Source organism: Cibotium barometz, chromosome 36 (assembly GCF_041138505.1).
Source record: "Cibotium barometz isolate CiBa-2024 chromosome 36, ASM4113850v1, whole genome shotgun sequence".
NCBI classification, from domain to species: Eukaryota; Viridiplantae; Streptophyta; class Polypodiopsida; order Cyatheales; family Cibotiaceae; genus Cibotium; species Cibotium barometz.
In genome coordinates, this window is record NC_141081.1 from 19,716,430 (window position 1) to 19,733,226 (window position 16,797).

Here is a 16,797-nt window from a genome sequence, read left to right on the forward strand (position 1 = left end):
TTTAATTTAGGCCAAAGATAAGAAACTAGTGGGGATCTCAAGCCTAAGGGTTGGGTTGCTCCTCCGACAAAGATGGGTCGCTACGTCCCCTACACTGTTTTTTCCTTTTTCACAATATTAAATAAATAACAGCACTTTTTCTTTCGAGTCTTTAAGCGCTTCCCTTGTGGTTTCTGCTGTTGTTTTATTTAGTGGTTAAACATGGCAGCTGGTAGCACGGCTGAAGGTAGCTTTGTTTCTGTGCCACTCAACAATCGCATTCTCTCCTCGTACACGCGCAGATCTGTCGCCGCTCATCCCTGGCACGACGTGGAAATCGGTGAGCTTCTGTGTGTGTGTGTGTGAGAGAGAGAGAGAGAGACTATGCATAGATTTGCATGTATATATGCGTGTGTGTGTGTGAGGGAGAGGGAGAGGGAGAGGGAGGTGGCGTGGACGGCTATGGAAATTCACACAAAGAACTTTCTTACTGTGTATTTTTCTCTCTCTGTATTTGAGAGAGAGAGAGAGAGAGAGAGAGAGACAGAGAGACAGAGAGAGCTTGGGTTTGCAAGCGCCACTCGGGTATGCATGGTAGCACGCATATTACAGTCCAATCTAACCATGCGATTGAACATGTAATATGATAATTATAAACTTGATATGTTGAGGGACAGATTATAAGCTATGGCAGTTTGCATCATATCTCTCTAGCGTTCCGTTGGGGCAATATAATTCATACATTAGTAAAAGAATAGGTTGTGGTTTTTTTGTCAATCGCCATAGCTGGTTCCCAACACACACTCACACACACCCCAGGAATTTTATAGCTAATCTGAGAGAGAGACAAAGAGAGCACACTGACACACATTCTCTTTCCATGATGCTAATGTGTGTGTGTGTGTGAGAGAGAGAGAGAGAGAGAGAGAGAGAGAGCGAGAGAGAGAGTCCTTGCTGCTTACTCCCGTCTACAAAGCTTTGTTGCAGGGCCTGGAGCTCCATCGGTTTTCAACTGTGTAAGCTACCTACTTTCTCTTCTGATTTACAGAAGCAAGGCTGATTGTTTGCGTAAGTGGATTTAGATTTGCAAATAGTGTAAGATTAAAAAAAAAAAAGATTTGTATTAAAAAAAGGAAATCAACCCACCCACATGCTATGACTTACTTTTGCAAAGTGCCATGATACCAGACATGCCCGCCAAAGCATGCAGGCACCACTAATATTGAGGCAATATGCGTGCGCCAAGAAATGCAGGCACTACTCTAGTTTTGGTGATATCGAGGCAGTACCCATGTGCAAAGCATGTACGCACTATACTATTTTTTGGTGATATTGAGGCGCCCAAGTACCTTATTGGTCCAATGGTAGCTTCTGGTACTATATAGGCATGGTGCAAATGCATGATTAATTAACTTAGTGGTTATTCACAGATTACACCTAAGCAGAGGTGGCCCTACACTACTTGTGAGACCATGATGCCAAAGCATTAACTTAGTGGTTATTCACAGATTACACCTAAGCAGAGGTGGCCCTACACTACTTGTGAGACCATGATGCCAAAGCATTAACTTAGTGATAATTCAGGCATTGTGTCAAAGCATGCACAATTAACTTAGTGGTGATTTCAGGGTTATGCTAATGTCTGTGCCTAGTGCTTTTTTAAAAAAGAACTTTATTTTAATAGGTTATGACATTGGTTCAAAAGTAGGACCTGCAAGTCTGCATCTAGTCTTACCAGTCAGCCTTAGAGCTCGCAGGAGTGCTTGTTTAAGCATCCAATTGCAAGTGTTTATGTGAAAAGCTCCCTCTCTGAGTCTCTTCACATCTTCTACAGGCATTTACTGAGTAAGTGGCCAATTGTGAATGTTTTAAAATTTTCCCTTTTTCTAGTGATATGCCTGTCAATAAGCACAGGAGAATCCTATAGTTTAGATACCGAAGAGGGATAAAGATGGTTAGACACCCAAGCTTGAGAAAGTGGCTGTAGCAAGTGAGAAAGTGGATGCACAGATGTCAAGTGCCCATCATGTGTGCACACTGTGTGCTACCCCTCATGTGTAAGCTTGATGACTTGAATGCTTTGCAGAGTGCACATGTATCAGATAGTGGTGCAAGGTGTCAAAATTGGAAGCTTTTGACATTGAAATAAGGAGAATGAAGCCTAAAGGGGAGATGTATAGCATGAATGCATTAAGGAGGTAAACACAATGGATTGGGCATCCCTTAGGTGCTCTTGATTAGGTCAATAAAAACTTCTTTGTAAGAGTAAAGAAAAGTATTATTATGAATAAGACAGATGGAGCATGGATATAGTGGATATGGAGTAACAACCAAGCAGAGGAGAATATTAGAGAGCATAATTAGAGGAGTGAGAGTGGAAAGTGCCTTCTTTTATGCAGGATTGTCAGGACAAATAAGCTGGCTATTGATGGATGACAGATCAGAGAAAGTGAGAAGATTGGTTGCAAGGGATTCTATTTTGTTGGTTCTATCTTTTCTACACCAGAAATGGTTGTGAATGTGGCGAGTGTGTGGGTTATTGTTTTAAATATTAGTCCTTGGGATGTGCGACGTGAAGTGTGCATGTGTAGATGCATCCTGGTTGTTCATGCTTCTGTATCAATTCGGGCCTGTGCCTCATGTTGTCTAATGTGTAGGGCAATTTACATATCACAAAGCAAGTGTTAAAGAGCAACAATCAGGGGAAACATGAGTTTATGAGAAAATTATACAGACATTAGGAGGGTCGGTGGCAGATCCAGCATCGGAGTGCTCACCCTTCATTGCGCAAGGATGAAACTTTCGCCTAGTGCTTAACCACAAAGTTGTGTTTGTTCTTCTTCACTTACAACTGCAGCAGGTACACGTGTGTATAACATGGAGTTTCGGGAATCGGCAGATGTCTGAGAGCTCTTTGGTTTCTTGGAAGAAAATATGGTCCACCAACATCGATCTCTACAAGAGCATAGTGGCACCATATAGGATAGAGAGGAGTGAGGAGAATATCGAGTAGTTGGAGAGCCAATTGGCAGCTTGCCGACAAGGGATCCAAGCAAGAAAGGTAGCACATGCAGTGGTAAGTCCATCCATAGATGCAGCTCACCACCAGGAGGGTGTGTTTGAGGATGCCGGAAAGTTGTCAAGAGAGGAAATGGTATTGGTGACAGAGTCCCCAAGAAAGGAGCAGATTCTAGAGGATGAGCCCAAGGAGAAGACACTTTCAGGGTTGGAGGTGATCCATACAGATGAAGGCCAACCCATCCTAGAGTCCATTCCAGATTCCGAGGACAAAGAGGAGTCATTAAGTGAGTTTTAGACTCTCTCTCCAAATCCATTGTGGAGGAGAATGAGATGGGTGATTCCGTTGTGGTGTGTACCATGCTAGCAGAGCATCTAGACTCTAGATTCAGGGGGGGCATCATTTGCACTCGTGCTCCAAGTTACCCAACTGAGGGTTTTGTGGAAAGGGTCGTGCAAGAAGAAGCTATTCTATAGTTGGGTGGTGAAATTAAGGGAAGAGCCGTCTATTGATTTTAGGATTACTATTAATGAAGCTAATCTAAAAATTAGACTTTGCAATGTTGGTTTAGGGTTGAATTGGCTACATATCTGTGATGCTATATTGCGTAATGTTACCAATGGTGAACCCGATTGTGTTTAGTGAACAGAGGGATAGAAGCTAGAATTGCAGGAACAAGAAATTAGAATTGAGAGAGGTAAAGCCCCAATGAATTCTGAGGAAGGGAAATTGGGGGGAGAGTTAGTTGTGGGGTATTGATGAGGAAATGAAAGAACGTGCACACTCTCATGAGAGAGAGAGAGAGAGAGAGAGAGAGAGAGAGAGAGAGGACATCGATAAGTTTTCATGGGTATCTATAACAAAGCCATTTTTGTATGCACATGCACATGAGGGATGGGCCTAGGCACATGGGGCTTTAGGTACATTTAGACATGTGTAATGGTACCAAGGCATATGGGGCCTTGGTACTATAAAAGGCACATACCCTATGTATTTGGGACCTTTTGACCTTTTTCCTAGTTAAATAGATGCTCAGTTCTTCAGCAAGACTTGAAAGTGGAGATCAAGAGTGAAGGTGTTCAAACAAAAATATCAGTTCAAGTCAAAGTCAGTAAAGTAGAAGTCGAAGTCAGTAGCAATAAGTCAAAGTCCCTAGCAATCCAGGGAGGAAGGATGATGTAGTGTCCACCCCGTCATCAAGTTTAGCAAGAGGGAATGTCACGTGCAGTTTATCAGCATCAATGTTTTTAATCAAGCTTAGGGTTGTGGATTAGTACGGCAAGGCTTCTGCGCATGCAACACTTTGGGTATCTATGAGAAGGAGCTGTTGGTTGTAATTCATGCCTTGACTATTTGGAAACACTACCTTCTTTAAGCGGATTTAATGGTCAAGATAGATCATTGAAGCCTAAGGTACTTCTTGATGCAAACAAAGCTTTCGGAGAAGCATATGAGGATGGCTAACTTTTTGTCTATGTTTCATTTTCTGATTATACACACTCCAGGAAAGAAGAACGTAGTGGTAGATGCATTGTCCATAAAGCCATATGTGGTTGCAGTGTCAGTTGCCTCACACAAAGACTTGTCTGCTATGCGTAAATTGTACCATACAGATGCTGATTTTGGGCATATATGGACGGATTTAGTGGCTGGACATGCACATGCCTCTTTTGTATCAAAGAGGGGTAACTCATGGAGAATAACTGTCTATGTGTTGTGTCTAACATGAGGCAAAAGGTTATTGATGAGTGCCATGCTCCTCCATTGTAGGACATAGAGGTATCATGCCTACTACTTGCAGGATTGAGTGCTATTGCTTTTGGCCAAGTATGCACAAGGATATTGAGGTATATGTACGTGCATGTATCACATGCTAGAAGGTCAAGTTTAACAAGCAAAAGGCTCCAGGTTCGCTTCAGCCGTTGCCTATTCTCTCATAGCCATGGGAAAGTATTGCAATGGACTTTATCATGGATTTGCCTTGTACTTAGCAAGGCAATGATTCTATTTGGACCATTGTTGACAGGTTTAGCAAGCAAGTCCACTTCTTGCCGGTTAGAAAGACCATTAAGCGTGAGCGTATGGTCAAGATATTTGTGGCACAAGTGTTCAAACAACATGGTATGCCAAGTCCATTGTAGGGGATAGAGATTCCAGGACTACGAGCATCTTTTGGAGAGCTTTGTTTGACATTATGGGCATTAGAGAGATCCAAGGGGGGCTCGGATCTCTCTAATCTACCATGGGATCCAATAGAAAAAGTGAGCAAATCACTGCTCTCATCCGCTTCGTGGACTGCCACAATGATATCATGCTTGGTAAACACACCTAGCCACACTGGGGGAGTCGGGTCTGGGATAGGAGTCAGCCACTCGCGAGGAATAAAAGAGTCGATGTTGATGTTGAGCCTGTCTCTACCTCGGATCCTTGCCAAACCTCTCTCCTGAACCTCCTGGGTAACTGCCTGTGGGCAAGCCAATCTCCAAGGGACCTAGCAGGTCCTAAGCTCAAGGTGCCCTATGATACATGAGGTCGGGCCCCCAACATGTGGCTATTGGGTAAATGGATCAATGGATTCCAGATCAATGGCTGCCGAAGGTGCTCCTCTGAGGCAACTGGAGCTAGCTGCCTAAGGGTCGGCCTCAAATGATCCCAAGCTCCGAGTCAACTTGCTGCAAATCTGTCCTCAAAGGTAGGGCTAAATCTGTAGGCCTGCATCTCAGTGAAGATCCATCTGGTGCTCTATGGCCAAGGGCCCCCTAGACTCGGGGTGCGAGCTGAAATCCAGGCCAAGAGGAAGTCCTTCCAAGGCTTACCACTGAGAAGGAGACCTCCAACAATCAGCTTGCCTAGTAGGGCACGACTCTGAATAGCAGGGTCAATGATGCCTAGGCCCCCTTTGCGTCGTGGTTGAATGATCACTCTCCATACCACCTTGGCCCTGGCAGCCTCGCCCATAAGAAATTTCGGATCAACCGTTGTACGTGACCGATACATGCTCGGGAGAAGGCCCAACAAGAAGTAATGTACCACATGGTGGCAGGAAGGACCTAGTTCGCCACCACCACTTTGCTAGCTAGGGAGAGTTTCGCGGAACTCCAGTACAAAAGCTTCTTCCGAAGGCTCAGAAGAAGGGGGGCGAGTTGTTGTTCCGGGGAGATATTGATGTCCACCTGACAGCTAAGATAGCGAACTGGAGTGCCCGTCGAAATCCACTAGAAAGCCTCAACTAGACGCAAAGTCGGGGTGGGTGTAGAGCCTACCTAGAAGCCACACTATTTGTGCCAGTTGATTTGCGCTCCTGATGCGCAACAAAAGATCTCGATCGCCTCAGCGAATCTTTGTAGATTCCCCACGTCTCCAAAAAGGCAAGTTGCTGTATCATATGCAAACTCTGAGTCCAACAGCTCCTCTTGAGTGCGGAGGGGGAGAAGTAATCCCTGGAGCCCCGTCCCCTAAGCTGAGAGAAAACTGCTCATGGCTTCGGCAACGAATAAGAAAAGATAAGGTGCCAGAGGGCAGCCCTTCCGGACCGAGTGGGTGAGGGGAAATCTGTCTCCAGGTTCTCCTTGAATGAGAACCTGAGTGTGCGAAGCTGTGTGAAGTCCTGAAACACCTTAGATCCACTCCACGGGGAACTCCATCCGGCTCATAGTGACCGCCAGAAAGCTCCAATCCACCCTATCATAAGCTTTCTCAAAGTCTAGGAGTAGCACTATGAGGTCCTGATGCCGTAGCGTGACGAAGCTGTCGCCTCCCAGAAGGTGAAGATGTTGTCCAAAATGCTCCGATCTTGAACAAAGCCTATCTGAGTGTTATGAATAAAGTCAGGGAGGAAAAGTTGAAGTCTCCTGCTGATGGCCTTGGCCGAAATCTTGTAGGTGGTCCCAAGAAGAGTGATGGGTCTCCACTGTCGGATCTCCAATTTGTCACCACCCTCCTTAGGAATCAAGTGAATCAAACCCTTTGAAAGCCTTTCTGGCATGGCACCTGTGATCATAATCTCATTGAAGGTAGCTCGAAGGCCGCCTTCCATGAGGTCCTAGTGACGAAGAAAGAAAGAGATTGTAAGCCCATCTACCCTTGGGCATTTGCCCGTGGGAAGTGCTGTCAGTGCCTCCGCCAGCTCCTCAGCAATGAATGGAGTCAATAAGAAGGATTGAAGAGCGGGGGGAACCACCTCTCTCATGTGCCGCCAGACCCTCTCGCGTGCGTCCATCACCTGTGGGGATAATGGGGCACCAGTGAGAAGAGATCGAAAAAAATCCGTGGCGATGGCTCTCACAATGGGGGGGATCAGAAACAATAGCTCCATCCTAGCCATGCAACCTGCGAATGCCGACTCTCCGCCTGTGGGGGCCGGCTATCTCAAAGAAATCCCCTGTGACTCTGTCGTCAGCCTGGGTCCAGAAAGAAGCTTTGGCATGGTATCTGTGCTCCACCCTCCTCTCCTCTATGGATCTAATCTCCATGAGGGCGGCAGCAAGTTGACTTTCAATCCAAGGGCTACCTGGGGAGCTCTCCTGAAGCTGCTGTAGAGAAGCACAGACTCCTCTCCTGCTCCCAAAATCCCTCCAATCTACTCTGGGTGCCTCCTATAAGAATCTGTTGATCTCCCTGAGGCCCTTATCCAATGTGCACGCACAGAACGTGAAATAAAATCTAGTCTTGCCCATATCTGCTCTATCCTGCTGCAGATCTCTAGAGCCCGCTTGCTTGTCTTGCCTCCAAGGGTCCTCTAAGGACAGAATAACCGGAGCGTGATCTGAAAAAGTAGTGCTTGCCAAGATATCGATCATATCCCCACAGTCGCAAGCGCACTCATCAACATAAAACTTGTCAAGTTGAGAGAGGTTGGGGCCGTTGCTCCTCCTATCTGCCCGCGAGAAGCTTAGGCTCCCATGGCTGTGCCCAAACTCTGGAAGATGCCAAGGGTCTTGTCCCCCCTGAGTGCCAGTATCAGGCAGTGTACTCTGCTCCTGAGACTGTGGCCGTGCCTCCTCCAAGTATGTCCTCTTCTGCCTCAATCATGTTAAAGTCTCCACCCATGCACCAAAAGTCAGCCCGAGAAAGGGCTTGCCGAACTGTGCTCCAAAAGATGGCTTTGTAGCGGTGTTCGGGGCATAAACATTGAGGAAGCCCACGCAATCCTTTCCAACCAAATGGTAACCCACTGTGCTCATCGAGGAACTATGACTTTTGAGCTTGTCACTATCGGTAAAAACTGCTCATTGACATAAATACAAACTCCTCCTTGCGTTCCTGAGGGGCCAAAGGATGGAGACCAGAAAGTGCGACTCCTACTTGGTAAAATCTTCCCGCAACGGCAGGTGTGCCCCGCGGAAAGGTGGTGCTCGTGGAGGAAAAGAATGTTGATAGATCCCCCAATTGTAGCTATGTGAAGCTCTCCTTGGAGGATGCCTTGTCTCTGAAAGCATTGAGGCCCCCCCTAAACCCTGAATATTCCATGAGGCTATCCGCATATCAATCTTTGTGGGAGGCGGAACTGTCGAATTGCCCTCCACTCGAAGAGTCTTGGGCATGGGTTTAGATGGGGAATAATCACAATCCGTCCTAGGGCGAAGTGCCACCAATTGCTGTTTGGCACTCTGTTGGGAAACCAAGGTGTGAACGGGGATTTTCCACAGAAGAAAGTTGGAGCACTTACTGGCAAAGTTTTGCCTGAAAGATGGCTTCTGAGCAAAAGCAGCATGGGATTTTTAGCGTATAAAGTGATTTATAATGTTTATAAGTCGGTGTGTTCACACATCACTTAAGCGTGGCCGGGCTTGTTATTATTTTTGGGCATGTATATGTGGACAGGAGGAGGCGCATAAAGCAAACTTGGCCATCAAACTTGTGAAAAAGCACAAAAACTAGTATTTTTAGGCACATCTGCCTCTTGCTGGTCGACTTCATTAAAAGGAGCTGGGGGCTTCTCTTTTTGGGAGGTACATCCCATTGGAGTTCTCTCTCTCTCTCTCTCTCTCTCTCTCTCTCTCTCGCTCTCTCTCTCCTCGGCTGGCTGACTACAGTTTTCCTCTCTCTCTCTCTCTCCAGTGTGCTGGTCGTACAGAAGATGGGGACAGCAGTTGCAGAATGCTCGCACTCTCTCTCTCTCTCTCTCTCTCTTTTCTTCGCTGGCCGTACAGGTGGATAGTCCTCTCTCTCTCTCTCTCTCTCTCTCTCTCGCGGCCGTACAGGTGGGCAGCTCTCTTCTTCTCTTCTTCCCTGGCCGTACCCTGTAGCAGGTGGCTAAGCGCTGATCGTACAGCAAGTGCATCAGACCTCTCTTACAGGTGGACAGCACACTTTCTGTCTTTCTTTGCTGTCCATACAACAGCAGCAGTGCGCTGGCTGTACAGAAACAGTCGTTTTCCTTTGCTGGACATCAGGCCGAACAGTACCACAGCTCTCTCCTCTCTCTTGTTCTTGAAGTGCAGGCCGTACAGTGGTACAGCAGTCGGGTTCTTCTCTCTATTTTGCTTAAGTTGTACATAGGTACAGCAGCTGGGCCATTTCTTCTCCTCTCTTCACCACTCCCTCTTGGGCATTGGTTCAGGGGCTGTGTTTGGAGGTATTAGGGACTGTTTTGAGAGCCTTTTTTGGGGCTGTTTTGGCACAAAGTTCGGTGTTGGGTTTGACACTGCACTGGGCTGTTGATTCGTATTGGTTCTTGGACCGTTTTGTGCTTTGATTCCTGGGCAAGTGTTTGTTGAGGAAGCTTTGTGGAAAATCCGGTGCAGTTTTGCACCTGCACCTTGGTTTGGTTGTAACCCTTTTATACATTGGAATAAAGCAGTTCCTACAGGGGGCTGCCCGTTCCGGCTCAGTGTTGTGTTTTGATATTCAATGCAAATGCAATGCAGCTATATTAGATGAGATGGTTACAACTGAGTGGAAGTTGTCCTTGTTGGCTATCCAGGAGCATAACCTTTTTGGTGGAAAAGGGATCAGAAGGGTGAAGATTGTGAAGATGGTGAGAAAGCTCAACAGCATCTCCCTGGATGGCGGCAGCCACTGACTCCGAGTCCCACTCGGTCCCCGGGGCTGCACTCAAAGGAAAAGAGAAGATCATCGCGCCACTCTTTGGTGTAGAAGGTCTGGAGTGGTGAAAAACACGCAAATCCGAATGGGGGCTATTGTCTCCTTGAAATCTCTCTCTTCCGCCAGGAGACATCGGAAGAAATTGTAATCCACAAGCTGCCCCAAGATCCTGGGTGCCCTCCCAGGGACTATGGCGGGAGAGCGCTTACCGGAGAAGCGGCTATGGTCATCTCAACCGGGCTCAAAGAAACGATGAATCAAGCGGCGAACGGAACTCGCTGGCTATCTCCATTCCGGGGTGGGGGTTGTTGGAGGGCGACGGGAGTGCTTTGGAGAGGCGGAGGGTGGGCTCATAGGAAGAGGATGGGGTAGAGGGGGCTCTAGTGGGAAGAGTTGGAGGCGAGGAGGACGGAGGAGGAGGAGGGGGGCGAGGTGGGGAGGAGGAAATGAAGGAGAAGGGTGCGGGTGGCAAAGGGACTCCGAAGTGGGAGGGTGCTAGGAGGAGCATGTCGGGGGATCACTGGGGCCAATAGGCCTCACTGGAAACTGAAGGGGGGGGATGCCGAGTGGGATGGGGGGGGAGGAAAGGAAGGAAAAGGAAGCGGGTGGGAAAGGGACTCCAGAGCGGGAGGGTGCTGGGAGGAGCATGCCGGGGGATTAGTGGGGCCAGTAGGCCTCATTGAAATTGAGAACCGGAGGAGGAATCTCGATGGGGAAGTGGCCGCCAAACTGGTGGGGCCGGAGGAGCCCTCGCAATTGACAGGAGAGGGTCCATCACTGACTGGTGGGTGCTGCGAATAAATGCTCATAATGGTTCTTTGACAGAACTGAATACTCCTATACTCTGCCAGCCTGGCGCACGGTGCGGCAACGCTCGGCTTTGGTGGTCGTCTAACAGCCTTAGCATGGGCCAACGGTCCGCCACTCTTTGGTAGTAGAGTCAACCCTGGCGTATCCGGATGCTTGATTGTCTGAGGGCCTTCCTTCCTCTCTACTAGTAATGCATAGAAACGCATTTCTTGCGCCTGGAGGAAACGTACGAAACGTTTCGTACTATATGAAACGTGTTTTTTTTCAGCTCGATTTTAATAATGTCCTAGACCACATTGCCATCATTTCGTACGTTTTTTTCGTGCGTGTTTTCCAGAGGCGGTTCCGACGGTGTGTGTACTAGTTGGCCAATGATAGTGCACGTGTGAAATCCCCGTGTGCTCCTTGGTGTCCCTGGGGGTAATTTTCTTTTGTGCTTTATGTACATTTTCTCTGCAGAGCTCACAGAGAAGCACGCTTTTTACTCTGTGCTCAATATTTCTTGCATATCTTTCTCCCCTTGCTCTATTGAGGCCCAAGGCTACTTGCCTTGGGCAATATAGGGTGAATTTGGAGCAGTTTTACAAGGGCAGCTTGATTGGGTGAGCCATGTATTTTCAGATGCATCTAGCATGGTGAACTTTGTGTGGTCTCTTATAAGTTATGTCATAGGGCTAAATACATTTTTTTTGGTATATTCCAAGTTAAAAATATTCAAATTTTTTCTATTTTGTTTGAAACCTTTTTGGACCCGTTTCTTACCTTTTATGAAACGTTTCAAAACGTGTGAAACCCGTTTCATACCTGCCGTTTCAGAAACGCCTGGCAACACTGCTCTCTACTCTGTGGAGCAGATTTGAATAGGGACCCAGGGGGGGGTGGTGGGGGACCACCGGAGGCGGTCTCCTAGACTGACGTCAGGGGCAAGCTTTGGCAAGGTGTCCCATCTGCCGGTAGATGAAGCATTGGCTGGGAAGGCTTGAGTACTCCACACATTGAATGACGGGGTCTCACCGAAGGCAAGGAACGGATATAACATGGGGCACTGCCTTCGGCGAGGTGATATAGATGCGAAGAGATGGAATCCCGGCCACCCGTGCGAGGGACGAAGTGGCAGTGGGAGGGGATTCCATCACTCTCCCAATGGCTCCATCGATCACCGGGAGAAGAGAAAGGTATTCCTTCTCCTGAGGCTTGGGAAGCAGATTGTCACGGGAAAGCCTGAAACTCTAGCTAGAGGGTTGGATGCCGGGTCGAAGCCGTGTTGCTACCGCGCAAAGAAGGCCTGGGCGGTACGCAATGCAACGGGGCTCAACTGCATTACAAGATCAAACGCTGTTGGCGAATCGAACTCAACTTGGTAGTAGCCATGCCCCAGAGGATGAATGTTTGTGATCTTTGTAGGTCCACCTAGGAGGATGGCTTGAAGAAGATATCTGAGTTGCCCGCGCGTGGGGCGCTACCGACAATCTTGCATACCAGAGTGGAGGCCTCTAGGGATGCAACAGTCGTAGTGAGAAGCCGCAGGTCCGCTTTAGAAAAAGAAAGGCATGTAACGGCGGCCTCGGGCGGGGGAGATGGAGCGGCTGCCATGGAGTGCTCCTGGGGGCGAAGACTAGAGGAGGCCGAAACTTGCCTAAAATAGAGAACAGCCCACAAGCTGAGGGTGTTGCCAGAGGAACAAGTAGGAGATGAATAAGGGGAAGCGGAAGGGAATGAGGCACAAGTGGGGCTAGAGAGCGAAGGGAAGGGGGGGCGAGACAAGTGCGGGGGGAGGGAGGCGCTGACGGGAGGAAAAAGGGGGGGGGAGGAGGGATCGCGAAGGAGGAGGGGAGGAGAGGAGAGAGAGGGGCGGGCACAAGAAAAGCCAGCAGGGGGGCAGGTGCAGAAAGGAAAGGAATGTCATGTGCAAGCATTGCCATGAACATTTCCAGAGCTAATCCAGAAGGGGCAGCCAAGAAAAACAGATTAGAGCTAGGATTTTGAGCACAAGGTGCAGGCCAGTGTGGACCCGGAGCCAGGGCTTGGATTGGCATTGGAGAAGGACCAGAAGATGCTGTCGGCTGAGTACAGAACCTGTCGGCTGCATGGAGAAAAATAGGCGCTTCAGTGTTTTATTTATGAGGGTCCAGTCGGCTGGCCGACTGCTGGTTGGCCAGCACTTTCAATATTCCAAGGGGCTATATAAGGCCTAGAGTGCTCATCATTGTAACCATTCACTCCCATAAGGGGTGGGTCCTTAGTCTAGGACAGATTTGAGTGTATACCATCTTTTGTATGAAGGCAGCCTAGGGCTGCACAGTTAGGTACCTTTTTGTACCATATGAAATATACTGATTTTCCAGCCCTCTCTCTCTCTCTCTCTACTCTCTCTTCATGTCTGCGTTTTGCATCAGCATGTTTCCAGTAGTGTTTAGGGCTGAAAGAAGACCCCCAGAGCTTCTGCATGTTACAAGGAGGGGGGTGTTAGAAGTCATCTCCTGTCTTTATCAGACACCAGGGCCTCTGTTGTGGGTGTGCCTGCCCTGTATAGGTGTTTTCTCATTTTTCCTCACTCCCCGTATTTTTTCCCCATTTTTCCCTATTTTCCCATGGTGTGGGAGGCAGTTTTCTTCACCCCGGCTGATCTAGATGTTGGCTGACTGCTGGTCAGATGATCTGGATGCTGGCCGACTTCCCTGTGTGGTCCCCGACCTCTCCTGCTCTTGCTGGCCGGCTGCTGGAGTGGGCTGGTCGTGGACATGTAGGCCCAGTCGGCTGCTTTTGCACAGGCTGACTGCATGTATGGGGCCATATAAAATGGCCCCATGACCCCCACATCATTGTATCTTTGTTTAGTCTTCGGGATCTTGTGTATAGAGAAGAGTTACACGCCTATTTCTCTCCTCTTGTGCTGTCTATTTTCTGCACTATACTTGCTCTTGTGGTCTCAGATTTGGTTAGTCTCCGCTGCATATTTTGACAGGGGGAGGGGGGGGGGTGGGGAGGGCACAATCGGTGAAGGGAGGGGGGGATGGGTGCAGGAGAAGCAGGGGGGCTTGCAGTCGGGCAGGACAGGGGGTGGGCACAGGCGCAAAATGGGGGGGGGGGGGGGGGGGGGGGGGGGGAGAAGAGGCGGCGGTGAAGGGGAAGAGCAGGCCCGGGGGGGGGGGTGGTAGGCGAACAGAAACAGGGGCAAGGGGGAGGGCGCTGGCAGCGACGCGGAGCAGGAAGGGGGGTGTGTGCAGCTCTACAAACATAGACGTCTTGATCCAGAGAGTCAGTGACCTTTTCCCAATTTTTACTGATTACAGTAACTTCATTTTGATGATTTTTGCCTTGAAATTAAAAATCCCCAATTTTTCTTGAATGCAAGGTCTTCAATTTTGCTGATTTTCACCAAATGTATGAAAAGCCCTAATTTTTGTGGGCTACAAAAGCTTTGATTTTGCAATTTTCAGCATGAAATGAAAAGACCCCGAATTGATTTTTGGCCTTTTTCAGATACAGTTGCTAACGATGTGCTGCTAGAGAAGTGCAGGGCACAGACGAGAGCTGTAGCAGTAATACGACAGCTGCTGTTGATGTGGCAACAAGGCTTAGGCGACGTGGGAGCCTGAGATGAGGCACAAAGGAGCTACAGAAGAGGGCTGTCGTATGGCCAATGCACAAGTGCGCAGGAGTTGCTAACATGGCAACGACGTGCTCATAGAGGGTGTGACAACAGATTGATAAGCGGAGGCAAGCGAACTGGGCGCCGCTGGTCGAAGTTGAGGTCAGCAGGTTGGGCAGCGCTGGCTGGGCGTTGACGGGCAGTTTGGACACCTTTGCGTGGTCTCGCGGGCAAAGCCGGCAGCTGACGGGCTAGAGGGCGCCACCTTCTTTGTTGAATATAGGCACACTTACACTTAGATGAGGTGTTTCACACCTAAATAGGTCTTCACACCTATGCAAACACATATAGATGGTTCACTTCTACAACTGAGTGTGTATGATTGAGGAGATTGGTGGTAGATCTTCAAGGGTGTCAACAAGGACAAAAAAAAAAAAACACAAAAGCAAAAGCTAAAGATAGCTTTTGGGAAAGCCTATATATTCCCCTTAAGCGGGCTTCTAGTCACACATCTCTCAAGTTCTCAAGCTCTCAAGCTCTCGAGTTCTCTAGCACTCTCCTTGTGCAAGATAAATATTTTTTCTCTCACCTTGCCCTCTTCAAGATGTCGACCCAAGAATCCGAGTTGGAGCCCCTTATCGAACATGAAGGCCTGCCGGCTACGGAAGATACCGATGCTGATCTTTTCGACGATTATGTGTCAAAATCAGATTTCCAAGAATTTCAAGTTGCTCTTGAAGCTTCTTCCTCGGAACGTCAAGCACAAATTGCCGCGCAGATGCAGGCTTTACAGAACTCCATCTCTTTGTTGACCACTACCCTATCTACTCTTTCGGATATGGATACCTTGGCATCTGCTTTGGGCCCCAATATTACTCCGGAACAGTTTGGGGGTGAGCAAAAGCAGCTACTAAGGAGATAGTGGACACTTGGCTACATACGTGGCAAGTCCATTTTCAGTTCCATCCATATGACGATGGAAAAAAGATCCAATTAGTAGCAGGTTTCCTCTCAGGAAAAGCTTTGCTTTGGTGGAAGGAACTCAACCCTAAACCAACGACTTGGGCATAGTTTGAAGACGTCTTCAAGAAAGAATTCTTCAAGAAACAGGATGACTATGATGTTGTTGACCATGACCTCGCAGAACTATCTCCAAAGATTTAGGGACTTGCAGATGAAAGCTACGAAGATGGATCCCACAACTCTTTTGGGGTTCTTTGTAGCCGGTTTATCCGACTCATACCGTTTACAGGTTAAAAACAACAAATGCAAAACTTTGGACGAAGCCATTCATTCCGCTCGTATCTATGATGATACAATGGTCTCTTCCAAGTCTAAACCCGTTACCGAGCAGGGGAACAAGCACAAAAGGAAGTTCTCCGTACCAATGGCTAGCACGACTGAAGGAAAGTCTTCGGACCAATCTTCGAAGAATTCAACTTCGACACTAGCGAAGAAGAAACGTCTCCTTAAGGCTTTGAAACTCAAGAAGGAGGGAGGTTGCTTCATCTGCGAAGAAAAAGGACACATGCGTAACGAGTGCCTGAAGCAAAAGGGTGCAAAGACCAACGCAGGACCCAAGCCAAAGGCAGCTAACCAGTTGTCTTTGACAAGTACGTCACTTACTGTACTCTCTCGCCCTAGTACATGTTCTGATTGTCTGTTCAACTCTAAAGTTTTTGGCTTGCATGATCTTCTCTGAGTTTATGGAGAAGTGAATGGCCATAGAATCCACATTCTTCTAGACCCTGGCAGCTCACACAACTTTGTTAACTACAAACTTGTGCAGAAATTGGGTCTTGATACAACGCCCAACGATCATACCAATGAGATACGCCTACCTGCGGGTCGGTAAGTATGGGATCGAAAGGTGGAGATGCTAGTGATCCGGATTCAAGACTACAAAGATATTCTGGAATGCTATATTTGCATCTAGAACATGTAGACTTGTTATTAGGGATTGAGTGGTTTAAGACTCTTCAAGTCCAAATAGATTGGTCTAGTCATATTTTTTCTTTTGAACATAAGAACACCCAGTATAGTATCTTAGGTGATTGTATACATCCCTCTCAGGGACCTCTTGTAAATACAGTTGATTTTGGTAATATAATGGATTCTTCTTTGTATATTGCTTTCCATTGTGTATTGATTCCACTTTCTTCATTTCTCATACCTTCTATGGATGTCAATGAATTAAGTGTGTTTGAAAGCAAAGAATTACAGAAGATACTTGATTCGTTTCAAGATGTATTTCCTAAGGAACTGCCTTCGGGCTTACCACCTGAACGGGCAGTAGATCATCGTATTGACTTGATCCCTGGTGCGTATTACCTTTTGGGTTAACCAATGC

The 16,797-nt window shown here is 47.8% G+C and overlaps 1 protein-coding gene across 1 annotated transcript in view; it reads left to right on the top strand.

The window, feature by feature from the left end:
* Positions 1-52: 52 nt before the first annotated feature.
* Positions 53-16,797, top strand: part of LOC147617583 (soluble inorganic pyrophosphatase 1-like) — a 27,315-nt gene continuing 10,570 nt past the window's right edge. Inside the window, exons 1-2 of the mRNA XM_086775875.1 lie at positions 53-319; positions 967-995. Of these exons, the coding sequence (XP_086632001.1) occupies positions 202-319; positions 967-995 (147 nt within the window). The 5' untranslated portion in view covers positions 53-201. The remainder of the gene's footprint in view (positions 320-966; positions 996-16,797) is intronic.